At 41.4% G+C, this 17,444-nt stretch overlaps 1 protein-coding gene across 1 annotated transcript in view; it reads right to left on the bottom strand.

The window, feature by feature from the left end:
- Positions 1-17,444, bottom strand: part of LOC137327344 (myelin protein zero-like protein 1) — a 61,813-nt gene that overhangs the window by 33,760 nt on the left and 10,609 nt on the right. Inside the window, exons 2-4 of the mRNA XM_067993046.1 lie at positions 8,126-8,292; positions 1,069-1,282; positions 329-458 (exon numbers count right to left, since the gene is read on the bottom strand). Coding sequence (XP_067849147.1) covers positions 329-458; positions 1,069-1,282; positions 8,126-8,292 — 511 coding nt within the window. The remainder of the gene's footprint in view (positions 1-328; positions 459-1,068; positions 1,283-8,125; positions 8,293-17,444) is intronic.

Here is a 17,444-nt window from a genome sequence, read left to right as displayed (position 1 = left end):
TATCTTATCACAATTCTTTTAATTCAATTTTCCTTACATCTTGTGTCTTTCATGTACCCAATATCACAGATTCCAAAAATAAAGATGGTTTGCAAAACAAATATGAAAATATAAAAGTTGAGCAATTCTGAGAAATTGGAAAAAAAGTACAAATTTTCACCTGATGTTAATATGTTGTCTTTAAGGAAAGAAGAAACTCTGATTTGCACACAATTCACCCACTGAATAAGCTGAAACTCCATAGATTTAGACTGGAGCTTACTTGCACTGTAAAATTTACACAATATTTCACCATGTACTAGCACTCATGTATAACAATTTCTTTTACCCAATGTAGCCATGTCGTTGGCCCTCTTTCTTTTTCTTGATAAAGTACACAATGCTAATAATTAGCATTAAAACTGCACTTGCTCCAAAGATCGAACCAACAATGACTCCTGTTCGGTTGTGTATAGAACCTGAAAAAAAGTAAAAAAGAAACAACTTGCATATTATGTATCACTTTTTCACATTCTCAGGATGTCTCAAAGCACTTTACAACCAACTGAATTACCTTTGAAGTGCACTCTTGTATAAGCAAACACGAATGCCAATTTTCACATAGCAACGTCTCACAAACAGCAAATTAATGAACGACCAGGTTTTTTTAAAAAAAAAGCAGTGTTAGCCAGAGAACCAGGGAAATTTTTTAAACAAAAACAGAAATGCACAGCATGTCAGTCAGCATTGATGGATACAATAGACAAGTGAACGTTTCAGATGCAGACCAGTCTTCAAAACCCAAAATATTAACTTGTCTATTCTCTCCACCGATGACTGACATTTAGTTTTTGTTTCACATTCCCAGCGTCTGCAATATTTTCACTTGGGGGAATTTCTTGCTCTTTCACATATGATGTAAATAGGATTTTTTATGTGTCCACCTGAACAGGCAGAAGCATGATTTAACAGCTCATCCAAAAGATAGCACCTCCAACAATGTAGAACTCATGTTATAGGTTATGATTATTTCAAGTAAACTGTAATTTTCAGGAAACATTATTAGAACTACTGATATTTTCTGTTCACCTTGTTCAACAACAATTAAGTGAATTTCACCAGGAGTCCAATTGAGGTCGGGTGGATTTGACACATCACAGATGTAAGTTCCATTGTCTTTAAAATTAATATTTGTTATAATAATAGAACCATCGTTTCTGTTGATATTGCCATCCCATATGACACGGTCTTGAAATTGAGCCTGAGTTGCAGGAAAAGCTTCTCCAATTGAATAATGGAAAATCTGTCAGAAAGATAGAAAAATGAGAATCACATCTTAAAAACACACATTATTAATCTATTATCTTGTCAATAAAACTACAAATGAACAATAGCTTTGATTTTTATAATGAATTTTCAAGAAAAGATGATATAGCAAAGATAACCAGATAGGCCAAAAAATTATAAAATGACATGCCATATCTAACTTACTGCAAGGTAATAAGCAGTATAACATCATCCAAGTACTACTGCAGATTAATTCAGTAATACTTACAAGGAGGCAGAAGTTCCTACTGGTTGAAGGAAAAACACCTGGCCCAGGACGGACCTGTGGAACAGCAACTCTTCCTTACCTGACATATCTAAGGAAGAATGTATCGTGAAAGTATGCGGGTTGCTCCAAGTGGAAGCCCTACTGATGTGTATAGCTACTTGTTCAAGGTTGGTATGTCCGGTGGAGTGAGCTTTGACCCTGGCTCAAGATTTCTTTCTTGCCACATGGCAAAAATTCAAGAGATATTCAACTAGCCATTTTGTCAGTACTTTTTCATGTACAGAACCAGAATTACCTGACCCATAAAATACAAACAGGTAATATACAATTACGTATATATTTTATTTCACTTACGTAAAAGATTAATGCCATTTTGTGTCCACAAATAAAACCTACATTACCCAGACACATATAATGGAGAACAAAACAAAAGCACAGTCAAATGAAATTGATACCACTTCATCTTGGGCACATTTAGATTATAGCCCGAGGACAGCTGTGCAGTCACATCATATCAGATAGCCTGCTTGAGCAATAGTTTACCTGCTTGCGGAACACAAATTTGTGAAGTACCTGATTCAAAACCCAAACGGGGGTTGAGAAAAGTGTAAACTGGATTAGATATCCAAGCTCCTTTCATAAAATGGGTTAATAGTGGTGATTTGGGTGAAGCAGTCTAGGTGTAGCAATGGAAACTGCAATAACTGCCACATAAATCTAGATCGGACTGGTTTCAAACCTAAATCCAGCAGATATTGACAGTACATTGAGGTAGCAGATTTCACACGATGGATTCAAGATTTTGGCAAGATGTCGGTCAGCAGATCTAGTACACAGGTTTATTTGTGGACATTTTCCTGTATCCATTAATATACATGAATACACAGAGGGGAAGCATCCTCTGGCCAGTGTCTCCCCTTTAACAGCCGGACTATCAAGAAGCCAGCTGGGTTGCAGTAGAATATCTGCTCCATCTTCTGAGGTAGCAAAGTTGGATTGTCCCTGTTTAATGCTAGGATCTTGGCAAAAACAGCAAACAGTGGAAACTGTACAAATACATAGGAAAAACTACTTCAATGAGAATGACAGACCGAATAACCACACATTTGTCCCTGAAGCATAACCAATAATACAAAAAGGTATCAGAGGCTAATTATGGATGATGTCAAATCCCAATTTGTGGCACTTCCAGGGGGATCACCAGTTCACATGCTAAATTACAGGATGACTCTGCTCCACATCATATAATAAACAAATGGGCTCTGTCCATGGAAATGACAGTGGAGTAACTAGTCTACAAACAATAATGAAAAGCACTGGAGAGTCAGGAAACTGCTCTCATTACATGTACAAAGTGAGGGTCGAAGAGGAGTGAATGGTCATGTCAAAAACATCTAGTGATTTTCCCCACTGTCACCTCTGCATACTACATACAAAGGAAAAGGACAATGTGAATATACAAATTACAGGGCAAAAATATAAACTTTGGCAATTGAAATTAAGAGAACAGCAGTTCCCAACAAAATAAAATTAGCATTAAGCATTTTAGTTGCAAAACACAAATTTAAGCCTAGCTTTAAAATCAACTGTAAATAAAAACAGAAAATGCTGGAAAAGCTCAAGTCAGGCAGTATCTGTGGAGAAAGAAACAGAGTTAATGTTTCAGGTCAAAGATCTTTCGTCAGAACTGGAAGACGTTAAAGAGTTAACAGTTTTTAAGCAAAGAGAGAGCCAAGGAAAGGGGGGGGGGCTAGGATAGGAAGGACTGTGATAGGGTAGAGGGCAAGAGTGATTAAATGACAAAAGGGATGATGGAGCAAGGCAAGAAGGATGGTAACAGAACAAGTTAAGAAACAAAAGATTAGTCCAGAGGTTTAAATGGCAACAGCAGAACCATTATCAGCAGCTGCAGTCCCACAAAAAGAGAGCAGTGGTTATGGTCTGAAGTTACTGAAATCAATGTTAATCCGGAAGGCTGTAAAGTGTCTCAAAGATGAGGTATCGTTCCTTGAGCTTCTGTTGCGCTTCAATGGAACAGCGTAAGAGGCCGAGGACAGAGAGGTCAGAGTGGGAGTGGGACAGAGAATTAAAATGGAAAGCGACCGGAAGCTCAGGGTCATGCTGGCGGACTGAGCGGAGGTGTTCAGCAAAGCGATCACCCAATCTACGTTTGGTCTCCCCAGTGTAGTGAGACCGCATTGTGAGCAGCGAATACAGTATACTAAATTGAAAGAAGTACAAGTAAATCGCTGTTTCACCTGGAAAGAACGTTTGGGCCCCTGGATGGTGGGGAAGGGAGGAGGTCAAAGGGCAGGTGTTGCATCTCCTGTGCTCGCATGGGAAGGTGCCGTGGGGAGGACAGCGGGTGTTGGAAGAGTGGAGCAGGGTGTCGTGGAGGGAGCGGTTCCTTCGGAATGCTGGAAGTGGCAGAAAAGGCAGAGGATGATGCGTAGAATGTGGAGTGTAAGATGAGGACAAGTGGGACCCTATCGTGGTTCTGGGAGGGAGGGGAATGGGTGAGGTCAGAAGTGCAGGAAATAGGACAGACATGGTCGAGGGCCCTGTCAACTACAGTGGAGCGGAATCCTCTGTCGAGGAAAAAGCACTAGCTGGCCTAATGGCTCAATGAGTTTAGTCAGCGAATAGATAAGCCACACAAGCCAATAAGGTCCCATATTTGAACCATGGTCTGTTAATGATCTCAACCCACGATGTGGTTAGGGTGCTGCAATTACTCTGAGCACCCGATGTCAGGGACAGGTAAAAGAACGGCCAGGATTTTCACTGTTGATCACTACCCAACAATTTGCTGATGGAAGTGCAGGTGTAGATATCAGCAAGTTCAGGACGAGATTCTGCTGCTATGCCCAATGAGGTCAAATAGCCTGCCAACAAGCACTGTCAAACCATGCCACTGGGCAAGATATCAGAGCAATGGGCAACTGTGGAACCACACCCCACTATATTTCAATGCCATAAAAAGAGGAAAAGAAGGGATTCCGGTAAAGCCATGATCCAGGCAGTGGTGTGAAGCTACAGCTCTAGGCACCAATGTCAATTTCTGCTTTAAACCTCCGTCACTTAAGAAATCCAGTGCGTCTCATTCCATGCATATCCCCCACCCCTCCCCCAAGTCCTAAAGAAACACATGATCTTTCATAGTATTAAATTTGTGCTCCATAACAAAGGAATCAGGTACAGGATGAATTACAATATCAGGCTACATATCCATTCAACATTCCAGAGGTAACTCAGAATTTCCTACAATGGAAAAACATAACTTATTCTCGCCCCCCCCCCCCACTTTATCATTCTGCAATTACATGTCAACAACAGCCTCCAAAATAGAAAATAATACACATACAACACCCCCAGTGAGGACCAAGGAAACCTACCTCACACCAACCATGTGCAGCTTAGTGCAGAATCCCCAAGTGTGGAAGGACAAGGAGCATCCACCCAACCAACAGGATAGCAACCAAAGAAGCCTACAGCCCCAGGAGGCTACTACAACTGAAAGATAATCCATAATCTCCACCAACACAGAATACCCACAGGCATTCCTGCTTGGACCCAGGAAGAATTCAAAAATAAAGTTAATTTACAAACTCTTAACCACATGCATAATTTGTGGCTGAGCACACAGTGTTGTTCAAATATGGTAACTCTGTTGAGGGAGGTGAAACAACTGTTGAATATGGAATGCTAACAAAGGGCCTAAGGACCCAAAACATGCAGCAATTGATGGACAAAGACCACCGGCCCTGCCAGTTACCCAGCAAACCCCAAGGACATTGCAACCAGCCAGTTGCACAAGAAATGGTTCAGGGACAGAGAGCAAGCAAACTTGCCACTTGCCTGCTCTGTGTTCAGCAATGCAACTATAGCCCAGCAAGCAGATTAGAATCTCAAAGATAGGTGGGAATGGGAAATTCTCTTAAATATGGGACTAGGGAAAAGGTATATGTGGTGCTGCACATGTGCAAACAGTGAAGGGCCCGAGGGAAACCATTCCCATAGCAAGGGAGCATAATAGAGAGGGGGGAAAAAAAAGTAACAGCCCCAATACCCAGAGCCTCCACTGGGGAATGCACTCCTATGACCTATGGGAAAACTCCTTCCGTCTGTGGATAGCATCTATGGCAAGCCACATAGTGGCACAACTAAATCACTGCGCACACAACAGAGCAACCAAACCTTTAACAAGGCTGAACTCCCGTTATCTCCCTGAAGGTCAAATGGTCTGACATACTCACTTAGCAGGAAAAAAAAATGAAATTACCTCAAGAGTAGATATGTTTTTTTCACGAGACCCAATCTCAGCCCTTCAGAGCATACCAAATTCACAAAACTGGGTATGCCAAATAAAGGCAGCCTCCTAGCAATCCAGGAGCACAGGAGTGGCCATTCTGATTACCAAGCTTTTTCCCTTCACTCTGGAAATGTCCATCCCCAGACAGGACAGCTACTCAAACTTAATAAAGGATTGAACAATGTGGGAGCTGATCACAACGATCATTCTATATGCCCCACATTCCACAAGTCAACGTTCCTCTCCCTTGCTTCTCCATGCAACCTGGAGAGTACAGACTTCATCTCTACACTCCCAGCTGACATAGGCCACGGAGGTCAAGCCACTAGAGCAATGAGAGTGATGCGATGACCCAGGCCTGGTACACGTATGATGAGCCAAGCATCCTATAGAGAAGAGTTTGCTTTTCTAATCAATCCAAACAAAACATAGTTCAGAATTGACTACTCCACCCTGACGTAGACACACCTACCGCCAGTCAAAAGCTACTGCATTAGGCCCATATTGATCTCGGACTATACAATCACTCTCCCTAACTATTAACCTACCCCAATACTCTCAAAATTCATGGCGTCCCCATCAGTGCTGCATGCCAACTCCACAGATCCAAATGGAGACGCCAACACTATCCTTGCGTTACTCTGGGAAACTACCACGGCAATCAAAGGGGATACAACATTACACTAGAGAAACTAGAACTCCAGCACTAAGGACGTTGGCTGGAGAGTAATGAGCGAGCTCTGGTACAGGCCAGAGGTAAACTCAACAGCCTGTTATCAGCAGAAACAGAAAAGCTCCTCAGACACACAAGGGCTAATTATCAACAGGGGAACCAAGCCAGGAAAATTCCCAACATATACGCTGCACCAACGAGGACGCAGAACAAAACAATTGACAAAATAGGCTACATGCCAACCTCTGACCCCGCTGAAATTAACAAGACGTTTATATATTAGTGTACATCTGAGTCTCAGGCCACCTTACAGGAAACATTGCTCCACCTTGCCAACCTCCCCTTCTCTCAACTCACTCAAAGAGGCCGAATCAGTCAACTCTCCAATCTCAGCTATCGCAATCCAAAGCCTCCAATCCAGGAAAGATCATGGACCCGATGGCTGCCCAGTTAAATTCTACAAAGCTTGGATGCTCAAACCAAACCTCTCCTGCTGAAACTCTTTCACCAGGTTGGAGAGGAGTGTCCTTCCAAATACTCCCTAGGCAGTTTCAGTCACACTAATGCACCAAAAAAAGTCACCACCCTCTGTTCAACCTATCCCCATTTAACATGGTCTACAACATCCTGGCTGCCAGACTGGATGCAATTAACCCTGATCTGTCCACATTGACCAAAAGGGCTTTGTAAGGGGCTGACACTCAGGGGAGAACACCAAATGACAATTACATAAGAACAGGATTCAGCTCCTCGAGCCTGTTCCACCAATTAGATCATGGCTGATCTGTATCTTAACTCCATCTACCTGCCTTGGTTCCATAACCTGTAATACCCTTGCCAAACAAAAATCTATCAATCTCAGTTTTGAAATTTTCAATTGACCTAGCCTCAACAGCTTTTTGGGGAGAGTTTTCCAGATTTCCACTACCCTTTGTATGAAGTGTTTCCTGACATCACCCCTAAACGGCCTAGCCCTAATTTTAATATTCAACATTGCGCATCACTAACAGTAGCAAAACCTCATCAATATGCTCCTCACACCCTTGATACCCAGTGAACTAGCCAAATTCTAGTGATTATCAGCAAATTAGCCTGATAATCCAACAGTGCACGATTTCCAGCATGGGCAATTTATTGACTACAGTCTACTCGATAATTTAAAGGTTTTTTGCACTAAAAAAAAATTGAAGTATCCAATAATTTGAATTAGCCAACCTAAATAACAGTAAAATTGGAATTTAGTGCTAAAAATTTTAAACATTTGAATTAAGCAACTTTAAATTGAGTAGACTGTACCCCAATGAATCAATGTATTCTTTGTTAAACACTCAGCTTTCAAGCAGATCGTTCACATTTTCTAATTTGAAAAATTAGCTGTACTTTCAAAAGCAGAGGGTTCCATGTTTTCTCTGTTGACTCAGTAGTTGATCTTCCAAAGAATCAATTATCAAGATATCCCTCCAAATAATAACGTATACTTTTGCAAATTCCAATATTTCCCTATGTAGGTGATGAAGGTATGTAAAAAAGGAATTTGGGAGAAAAGGAGGAAGGTGACATGGTAAAACAGATCCACCCCATTGAAATAACAGGCTCCAATACTCACTTTCAGAATTTTCCCACCAGTTTCTGGTTTGAAAATCCATGTGACTGATGTAGAACTGCGGATAATTTCGCTAGATTTGAATGTACATGATAATCTGACATCTGTCCCATTTTCAACGATCATTTCTGATTTAGTATAAATTTCCATGCCAGACAAGGAGCTGATTACTGAAAGAAAAATGGACAAAGTACATCAAATCTATAGAATTTGAAACTACAAAGCTTTTGAAAGGTAATTTGTAAAGTCCAAAACCAGAGTAACATTTCTCAGTGGCACAATGCTTAGTTATTTTACTTTCACATTCTATTTTTATCATTACCGTATACTTTTAATCTCCCCACCTTGACACCCATGAATAAGAGAATGGCTAATTGGCACTTAGCTAGTGTATCCATTTCTTAAAATGAACTATATACACATTCGAATGGTTCACACAAACTTAAACTGTTACAAAATAAAACAAAGCATCTGCTCAAACTTTGCAGTGGGCCGGATTTTGCTGTGAGCAGCAAACAAACAGCACCAGCTGTTCGTTAAAGCCTATGGGCAAGTACAAGTTTATGAGCTTTTACAGGGCAAGTTCCTGTAAGTTAGAGATCCAAAAAGCAAGGCGCCTGCGACCTGTGTGAACACGGCAAGCAGCTGTGTATCTCCTTAACCAGATTAAAGCATCATTAATAACAGCGCAGTCAGAACCAGGATGGGTAAGTTAGAATAGTGAATTCAAATGTCAAATCAGGTACAGAAAGCGAAATAAAGAGAGGGTAAGAAAGATTGAAGAGAGATGAAGAAAAAGTTTTTAAAAATTTATGTCCAATAATAATTAAAATCTGATGGAATGAAACGCCACACTTGTAAAAGTTCATTTACCGCCAAACAAGCTCTCTGGCACTGAAATTAAGACTTACCACGCCATTAAAAGGGTACTTAGACTTGAAAACTTTGTTGGCGAGATTAGTCTATACCTGCAAAGTCAGTACGGGAATTTCACCCCATTCAATACATTTGAATGATGAGTCAGGCGGCGAGTTGCCATTTTTGCGCAGCTTCTGGATTTTCGCGTTGGACTTGGGTGCACAGGGCACAATTTCAAAATTTGCAGATGACAAAACTTGGAAGGGTAGTAAACAGTGAGGAGGATAGTGATAGACTTTAGGAGGATATAGACAGGCTGGTGACATGGGCAGACACATGGCAGATGAAAATTAACGCAGAAAGATGCAGAGTGATATATTTCAGTCGGAAAACTAGGAGAGGCAATATAAACTAGAGGGCACAATTCTAAAAGGGGTACAGGAACAGAGAAATCTGGGGGTATATGTGCACAAATCGTTGAAGGTGACAGGGCAGTTTGAGAAAGCAGTTAAAAAAGCATATGGGATCCTGGGCTTTATAAGTAGAGGCATAGGGTACAAAAGTAAGGAAGTCATGATGAACTTTTATAAAAGCACTGGTTCGGCCACAACTGGAGTATTGTGTCCAGTTCTAGGCACCGCACTTTAGAAAAGATGTGAAGGCCTTAGGGAGGGTGCAGATGAGATTTACTAGAATGATTCCAGGGATGAGGAACTTTATAGTTACATGGATGGACTGGAGAAGTTGGGGTTGTTCTCCTTGGAACAGAGAAGGTTGCGAGAAGATTTGATAGAGGTATTCAAAAATCATGAAGGGTCTAGACAGAGGAGAGAAACTGTTCCCATTGGCGGAAGAATCAAGAACCAGAGGGCATAGATTTAAAGTGATTGGCAAAAGAATCAAAAGTGACGTCTTTAAAATAAAAAGTTTTTCCTCATAACGAGCGGTTAGGATCTGGAATGATCTGCCCAAAGGGGTGGCGGCTTCAGATTCAATCGTGGCCTTCAAAAAGGGAACCGGATAAGTACTTGAAAGAAAAAAATTTGCAGGGTTACGGGGATAGGCGGGACTAGCTGAATTGATATTGCATAGAGCCGGCGCAGACTCGATGGGCCGAATGGCCACCTTCTGTGCTGTAACTTTTCTATGATTCTATGTGCGGTCGCTGGAAGTTACCGTCCGATTTGCACATGAACAACGGTGAGTGCTGTTAGCCTCACCGTTATTTTTTACAGCAAAATCTGGCCCATTGTGTGCAGAATGTTCCATGATGTGGCATTATGAAGTTGCACCAAAGTGATACGACGAATGATGACAGTGAACTGCGGTCAGCTGTCCCTGCACTGAAACTTCGTAAGTGGCCACTGTTACCTCACAGTGCTAATTGTGAGGTAAGTGCCACTGAATGTTTTTATTACATTTAGAATATATGTTGCTTTAAGACATTTAGACACTAATTGCAATCAGTCCCCTGACTTCCTCCCATAAATCTAAAGTTGCATTACAGTTTTTAAATTGGCAGTATTCAAAGTAGTTTAATGCACACGATCACACTATTGCTACCTCCTTCTGTGCCTCATAACCTGAGATCAATAGGCAGGGCCGGAGATGGCAGTCACGGAGTTTTACACACAACGAATCAATATTCACACGAGAGGCAGTGCTGGCATCCACTTTTAGAGCTCAGGCTAACTAAATACTGTTACACTTCCAGACAGACTGACCAGAATTAGTCACAGGGTGAAGGATAAATATAAAACAAACAATTGTGTCAAGCTTTCCTGCTGAATACCTTTTCTCACTTCACCTCAGCTGGATCTGTTTCAATTCCCTTCTCTATCATTTTATATTTGTTGTGCTCAGGGAGGAACTGGAGTTTATTATTGCAGTGGTTCTCAAACTGTGGGATATGGCAAAGGATGAAAAGAAAATCACATTTGCCATGGGATTTGGTCAATTTCCAATGAACATTAAACATAGCAAGCATCAACTACACTCTCCTACTGAGCCTTAATCAAAATGTTGGTGAATTCCAGGTCAGCAGCATTGCCACAATACCCTCAGCACACCTCCACAAATAACATTCTGCATTATATTAAGTTTTTCATATATTACATAGAATGTACAGCACAGAAACAGGCCATTCGGCCCAACAGGTCCATGCTGGTGTTTATGCTTCACACGAGTTTCCTCCTACCCCTCCATCTAACCCCATCAACATATCCTTCTATTCTTTCTACTTCATGTGTTTATTTAGCTTCCCCTTAAATGCATCTATGCTAGTCACCTCAACTGCTCCTAGTGATAGCGAGTCCCATGTTCTAATCACTCACTGGGTGAAGAAGTTTCTCCTGAATTTCCTATTGGATTTATTAGTGACTATCTTTATATTTATGGCCCCTAATTCTGGTCTCCCCGCAAATGGAAACATCTTCTCTACCCTATCAAACCCTTTCATAATCTTATAGACCTCTATCAGGTCACCCCTCAGTCTTCTCTTTTATAGAGAAGAGAGCCCCATCCTGTTTAATATTTCCTAATAGGTATAACCTCTTAGTTCTGGTAGCATCTTAGTAAATCTTTTTCATCATCTCCAGCGCCTCTATATCCTGTTTTTTTTAATATTAAGACCAGAATTGTACATAGTATGCCAGGTGTGGTTTAACCAAGGTTCTATACAAGTTTAACATAACTTCTCTCCTTTTCAATTCTATCTCTCTAGAAATGGACCCGTGCTTTGTTTGCTTTTTTTCCATGGCTTTATTAACCTGCACCACTACTTTTAGTGATTTGTGTATCTGTACCCTCTGATCTCTCTGCTCCTCTATCACTTTTGGACTCTTATTTTCCCAAGCAGTAGGTAGTCCCCTTATTCTTCCCACCAAAATGCACCACCTCACATTTATCCATATTGAAATTCATTTGCCAATTACACACCCATTCTGCAAGTTTATTAAAGTCTCCTTGTATTTTGTTATAGTCCTCCGATATGAACTATACCCCAATTTGGGGTCGTCTGCAAATTTTGAAATTGTACTTCCGATTCACGAGTCCAAGTCATTTACATAAATAGCAAACAGTAGTCCCAGCACCAATCCTTGAGGAACACCACTTCCCACTTTTGCCAGTCTGTGTGACTACCTTTAACCCCTTTGTTTTGTAGCCAGCTTGCTATCCATTCTTCTACTTGTCCCGTGACTCCACATGCTTTGACCTTAGTCATGAGTCTACTATGCCTTATTGAAGGCCTTTTGAAAATCCAAATATATTACATTACCCTTATATCTGCACTTCAATCGGATATCTCCTCAGATATAGGATATTCTATTTTTCTATCTGAATCGTCAGATGTATAATATTGCCTAGGCCCTAAGGAGTTAAAAAGCACCAAGGGGCAGAAAACACTGGTGGGAGTTGTCTATAGGTCTTCAAAGACTAGTGGCAATGTAGGGGACGGCATCAAACAGAAAACTAGAGATGCATGTAACAAGGGTACTACAGTAGTCATGGTGACTTTAATCTACATATAGACTGGCCAAACCAAATTAGCAATAATACTGTGGAGGATGAATTCCTGGAGTGTGTATGAGATGGTTTTTTTTTAAAGACAAGCACGTTGAGAAGCCAACCAGGGAACAGATTATCCTAGATTGGGTATTGTGCAATGAGAAGGGGTTAATTAATAATCTTGTTGCCCAGGGTCCTGTAGGGAAGAGTGACCATAACATGATAGAATTCTTCATTAAGATGGAAAGTGAAGTAGTCCAATCCGAAACTACGGTTCTAAATCTAAACAAAGGAAACTACGAAGGTATGAGGAGTGAGTTGGCTATGATAGATTGGGAAGCTTCATTAAAAAGGCATGACGGTGGATAGACAATGGCTAGCATTTAAGGAACGAATGCATGAATTGCAACAATTATACATTCTTTCCCGATGCAGAAACACAAAAGGAAATGCGGCCCAACCATGGCTAACAAAAAATTAAGGATAGTATTAGATCCAAAGAGGAGTCATATAAAGTTGCCAGAAAAAGTAGCAAGCCTGAGGATTGGGAGCAGTTTAGAATTCAGCAAAAAAGGTCCAAGAGATTGATTAAGAGGGGAATAAAAGAGTACGAGAGTAAACTTGCAAGGAACATAAAAGTGGACTGTAAAAGCTTCTACAAGAATGTAAAAAGAAAAAAAGATTAGTGAAGACAAATGGTAGGTCCCTTACAGTCAGAAACAGGAGAATTTATAATGAGGAACAAGGAAATGGCAGAGCAATTAAACAACTACTTTGGTTCTGTCTTTATAGAAGAGGACACAAATAACTTCCCAGAAATGCTAAGGAACCAAGGGACTAGTGAGAAGGAGGAATTAAAGGAAATTAGTATAAGTAAAAAAAAGTGCTGGAGAAATTAATGGGACTGAAAGCCGATAAATCCCCAGAGCCTGATAATCTGCATCCCAGAGTACTAAAAAAGGTAGCCTTGGAAATAGTGGATGCCTTAGTTGTCACCTTCCAAAATTCTATAGATTATGGAACAGTTCCTGCAGATTGGAGGGTGGCACATATAACCCCACTATTTAAAAAAGGGAGAGAGAAAACAGGGAACTACAGACTGGTTAGCCTAACATCAGTAGTCGGGAAAATGCTAGAGTCTATTATAAAGGATGTGATAACAGGACACTTAGAAAATATCAATGGGATTAGACAAAGTCAACATGGATTTATGAAAGGGAAATCATGTTTGACAAACCTACTGGAGTTTTTTTGAGGATGTAACTGGTAGAATAGATAAGGGAGAACCAGTGGATGTGGTTTATTTGCATTTTCAGAAGGCCTTAGATAAAGTCCCACATAAGAGGTCAGTGTGCAAAATTAAAGCACGTGGGATTGGTGGTAATATATTGGCATGGGTTGAAAATTGGTTAACAGACAGGAAACAGAGTAGGAATAAATGGGTCTTTTTCGGGGTGGCAGGCAGTGACTAGTGGGGTACTGCAGGGATCAGTGCTTGGGCCCCAACTAGTCACAATATATAGCAATGACTTGGATGAGGGAGCCAAATGTAATATTGCCAAGTTTGCAGATGACAAAACTAGGTGGGATCATGAGTTGTGAGGAAGATGCAAAGAGGCTTCAAGGTGATTTAGATAAGTTGAGTGAGTGGGCAAATACATGGCAGATGCAGTGTAACGTGGATAAATGTGAGGTTATCCACTTTGGTTGTAAAAACAGAAAGGCAGATTATCTGAATGGTGATAGATTGGGAAATGTTGATGTACAAGGACACCCAGGTCCCTTTGTAAATCAGTCACTGAAAGCAAACATGCAGGTGCAGCAAGCAGTTAGGAAGGCAAATGGTATATTGGCCTTCAATGCAAGAGAATGTGAGTACAGAAGCAAGGATGTCTTACTGCAGTTATTCAGGGCCTTGGTGAGACCACTCCTGGAGTATTGTGTGCAGTTTTGGTCTCCTTACCCAAGAAAGGATATACTTGCCATAGAGGGAGTGCAGCGAAGGTTCACCAGACTGATTCCTGGGATGGCAGGACTGTCGTATGAGAGATTGGGTCCACTCGGCCTGTATTCACTCGAGTTTAGAAGAATGACAGGGGATCTTATTGAAACGTATAAAATTCTGACAGGGCCAGTCAGACTGGATGCAGGGAGAATGTTTCCCCTGGCTGGGGGTCCAGAACGAGGGGTCACAGTCTCAGGATACGGGGTAGAACATTTAGGACGGAGATGAGGAGAAATTTCTTCACTCAGAGGGTGGTGAACCTGTGGAATTCTCTACCACAGAAGGCTGTGGAGGCCAAGTCACTGAATATATTTAAGAAGGAGCTAAATAGATTTCTAGACACAAAAGGCATCATGGGATATGGGGAGAGAGTGGGAATATGGTATTGAGAGAGAGGATCAGCCATTTTCATATTGAATGGAGCAGCAGGCTCGAAGGGCCTACTCCTATTTTCTATGTTTTTATGTTTCTACGCTCTGAAATTCCCTCCCTAATCTGCTTCACCTCGATCTCTCGCCCCTCCTTTAAGATGCTCTTTAAAACCTACCTCTTTGACCAAGCTTTTGGTCACCTACCCTAATGTCTTCTTAAGTAGCTCAGTGTAAAATTTTGTTTGATAATGCTCCTGTGAAGCACCTTGGGATGTTTTACTACATTATAGGCGCTGTATAAATGCATGTTGTTGTAGGGCAAAATATACATACATGAAAATAGGGAATCAAAAATAATATTCTAATTTGTGAAATTTCACTACTGCATTTCAAATCAGTCACTACATTATAGCACACTTTCAGCATTACTAAACAATACTCACTTTTACTTGCTGAATCAAAATAGAATGCTCTATACGTTTTTTTTTATAAAAGTTCCCATTTCCCAGCTCATACTATAAATGTTATCGTAAAGATTTACTAGCATCATTATCTAGAGAAGCTGCCTGAATAACTTAGTTTACTGCATCATTGCTAGTGGTATGCAACAGGGTATGAGAATTTTTTGGTGGGGTGCAGCCCAATAAAATTTGAATTCACCAGTGTTACAGCAATCTCTGTGGACTCGGGAGTTGCCAAAGTTCCCGAGTTAGTCCGCTTTTGTCAGAGCGAGATACTAATAGTGGAGCTCCCTACCCTCATTCCAGAATGGATCAATGCCTTCATAGGCAAGCACATTAAACTTATCCTAGCCTAGCCTTTCACTGCAGTATACTAATGCTCAAAGTTTGATCAAAGGAGCTCCCCCAATGGCAAATGTATTTCCTTTTATTTAATATAAAGCCCTGCTACAAATATTTTTTTAAAAGATTTGGGTACCACATTAATAAATGTAATTCCTGTTCCACATATAACGAAGGAGTATTTAAAAGTCACTTTTATTCCCATGTCTTTGTCATCCGCGCTGGAGTTCAAGGTAGATTGGTCCTTAGAGGTCGTCGTGATTAGGTTTTCACTGGTTTCCATGATCAAACTTGGCAAATTTGCTTCAACTCCCCTTGGATCAAATTTTTGACACTGAACAGAAAGTCTGTCACCAAATTTTGAACATCATTGGCAATTCCCCAAATTCTGCCAGGTGTAGTCAGTCCCAAGGAAGGATTGAACTGCAACATCACAACTTGTAGTCGCAACTATTTTCAACAAAACGTTTAGCTCCCTTGCACATGAAAGCTTTATTGTTGCTGCGGATCTGTGGTGAAATTCACCGAATAGATTTGATAAATTCCAAGTACGGTGACACTATATCCTAACAGAGAAATTCCTGGTTTGAGAAATTAAATTCTGGGCTCCTGCTGAGCAAACTTCACAATATGAGAATGTACTCGACAAAACAGATTACTAATACCAGGAACAGCATAAATGAGTTCTTGCAGTAAAGCGATTTTTAAATTTCTCTTTTTAGCTTTTTTTAAAAAAAATTGTTCATGGGATGCGGGCGTCGCTGGCAAGGCCAGCATTTATTGCCCATCCCTAATTGCCCTCGAGAAGGTAGTGGTGAGCTGTCTTCTTGAACCGCTGCAATCCGTGTGGTGAATGTTCTCCCATGGTGCTGTTAAGTAGGGAGTTCCAGGATCTTGACCCAGCGGCGATGAAGGAACGGCGATATATTTCCAAGTTGGGATGGTGTGTGACTTGGAGAGGAATGTGCATCTTTATGCATCATGGTGTTGTTCCCAAGTGCCTGCTGCCCTTGTCCTTCTAGGTGGTAGAGGTCACTGGTTTGGGAGGTGCTGTTGAAGAAGCCTTGGCGAGTTGATGCAGTGCATCCTGTGGATGGTACACACTGTGGCCACAGTGCATTGGTGGTGAAGGGAGTGAATGTTTAGGGTGGTGGATGGGGTGCCAATCAGGCAGGCTGCTTTGTCCTGCATGGTGTCGAGCTTCTTGAGTGTTACTGGAGCTGCACTCATCCAGGCAAGTGGAGAGTATTCCATCACACTCCCGACTTGTGCCTTGTAGATGGCGGAAAGGATTTGGGGAGTCAGGAGGTGAGTCACTCGCTGCAGCCTCTGACCTGCTCTTGTAGCCACAGTATTTATATGGCAACCCCCAGGATGTTGATGGTGGGGGATTCGGCGATGGTAATGCCGTTGAATGTCAGGGGGAAGTGGTTAGACATCTTGTTGGAGATGGTCATTGCCTGGCATTTGTCTAGCGTGAATGTTACTTGCCACTTATCAGCCCAAGCCTGGATGTTGTCCAGGTCTTGCTGCATGCAGGCACGGACAGCTTAGTTATCTGAGGGGTTGCGAATGGAACTGAACACTGTGCAATCAGCAGCGAATATCGCCATTTCTAACCTTATGATGGAGGGAAGGTCATTGATGAAGCAGCTGAAGATGGTTGGGCCTAGGACACTGCCCTGAGGAACTACTGCAGCAATGACTTGGGGCTGAGATGATTGCCTTCCAACAACCACTACCATCTTCCTTTGTGCTAGGTATGACTCAAGCCACTG

This window comes from Heptranchias perlo, chromosome 11, assembly GCF_035084215.1.
Source record: "Heptranchias perlo isolate sHepPer1 chromosome 11, sHepPer1.hap1, whole genome shotgun sequence".
NCBI lineage: Eukaryota > Metazoa > Chordata > Chondrichthyes > Hexanchiformes > Hexanchidae > Heptranchias > Heptranchias perlo.
The sequence above is the reverse complement of the archived record's forward strand: the minus strand, read 5'-3'. Positions and strand labels throughout refer to the sequence as shown.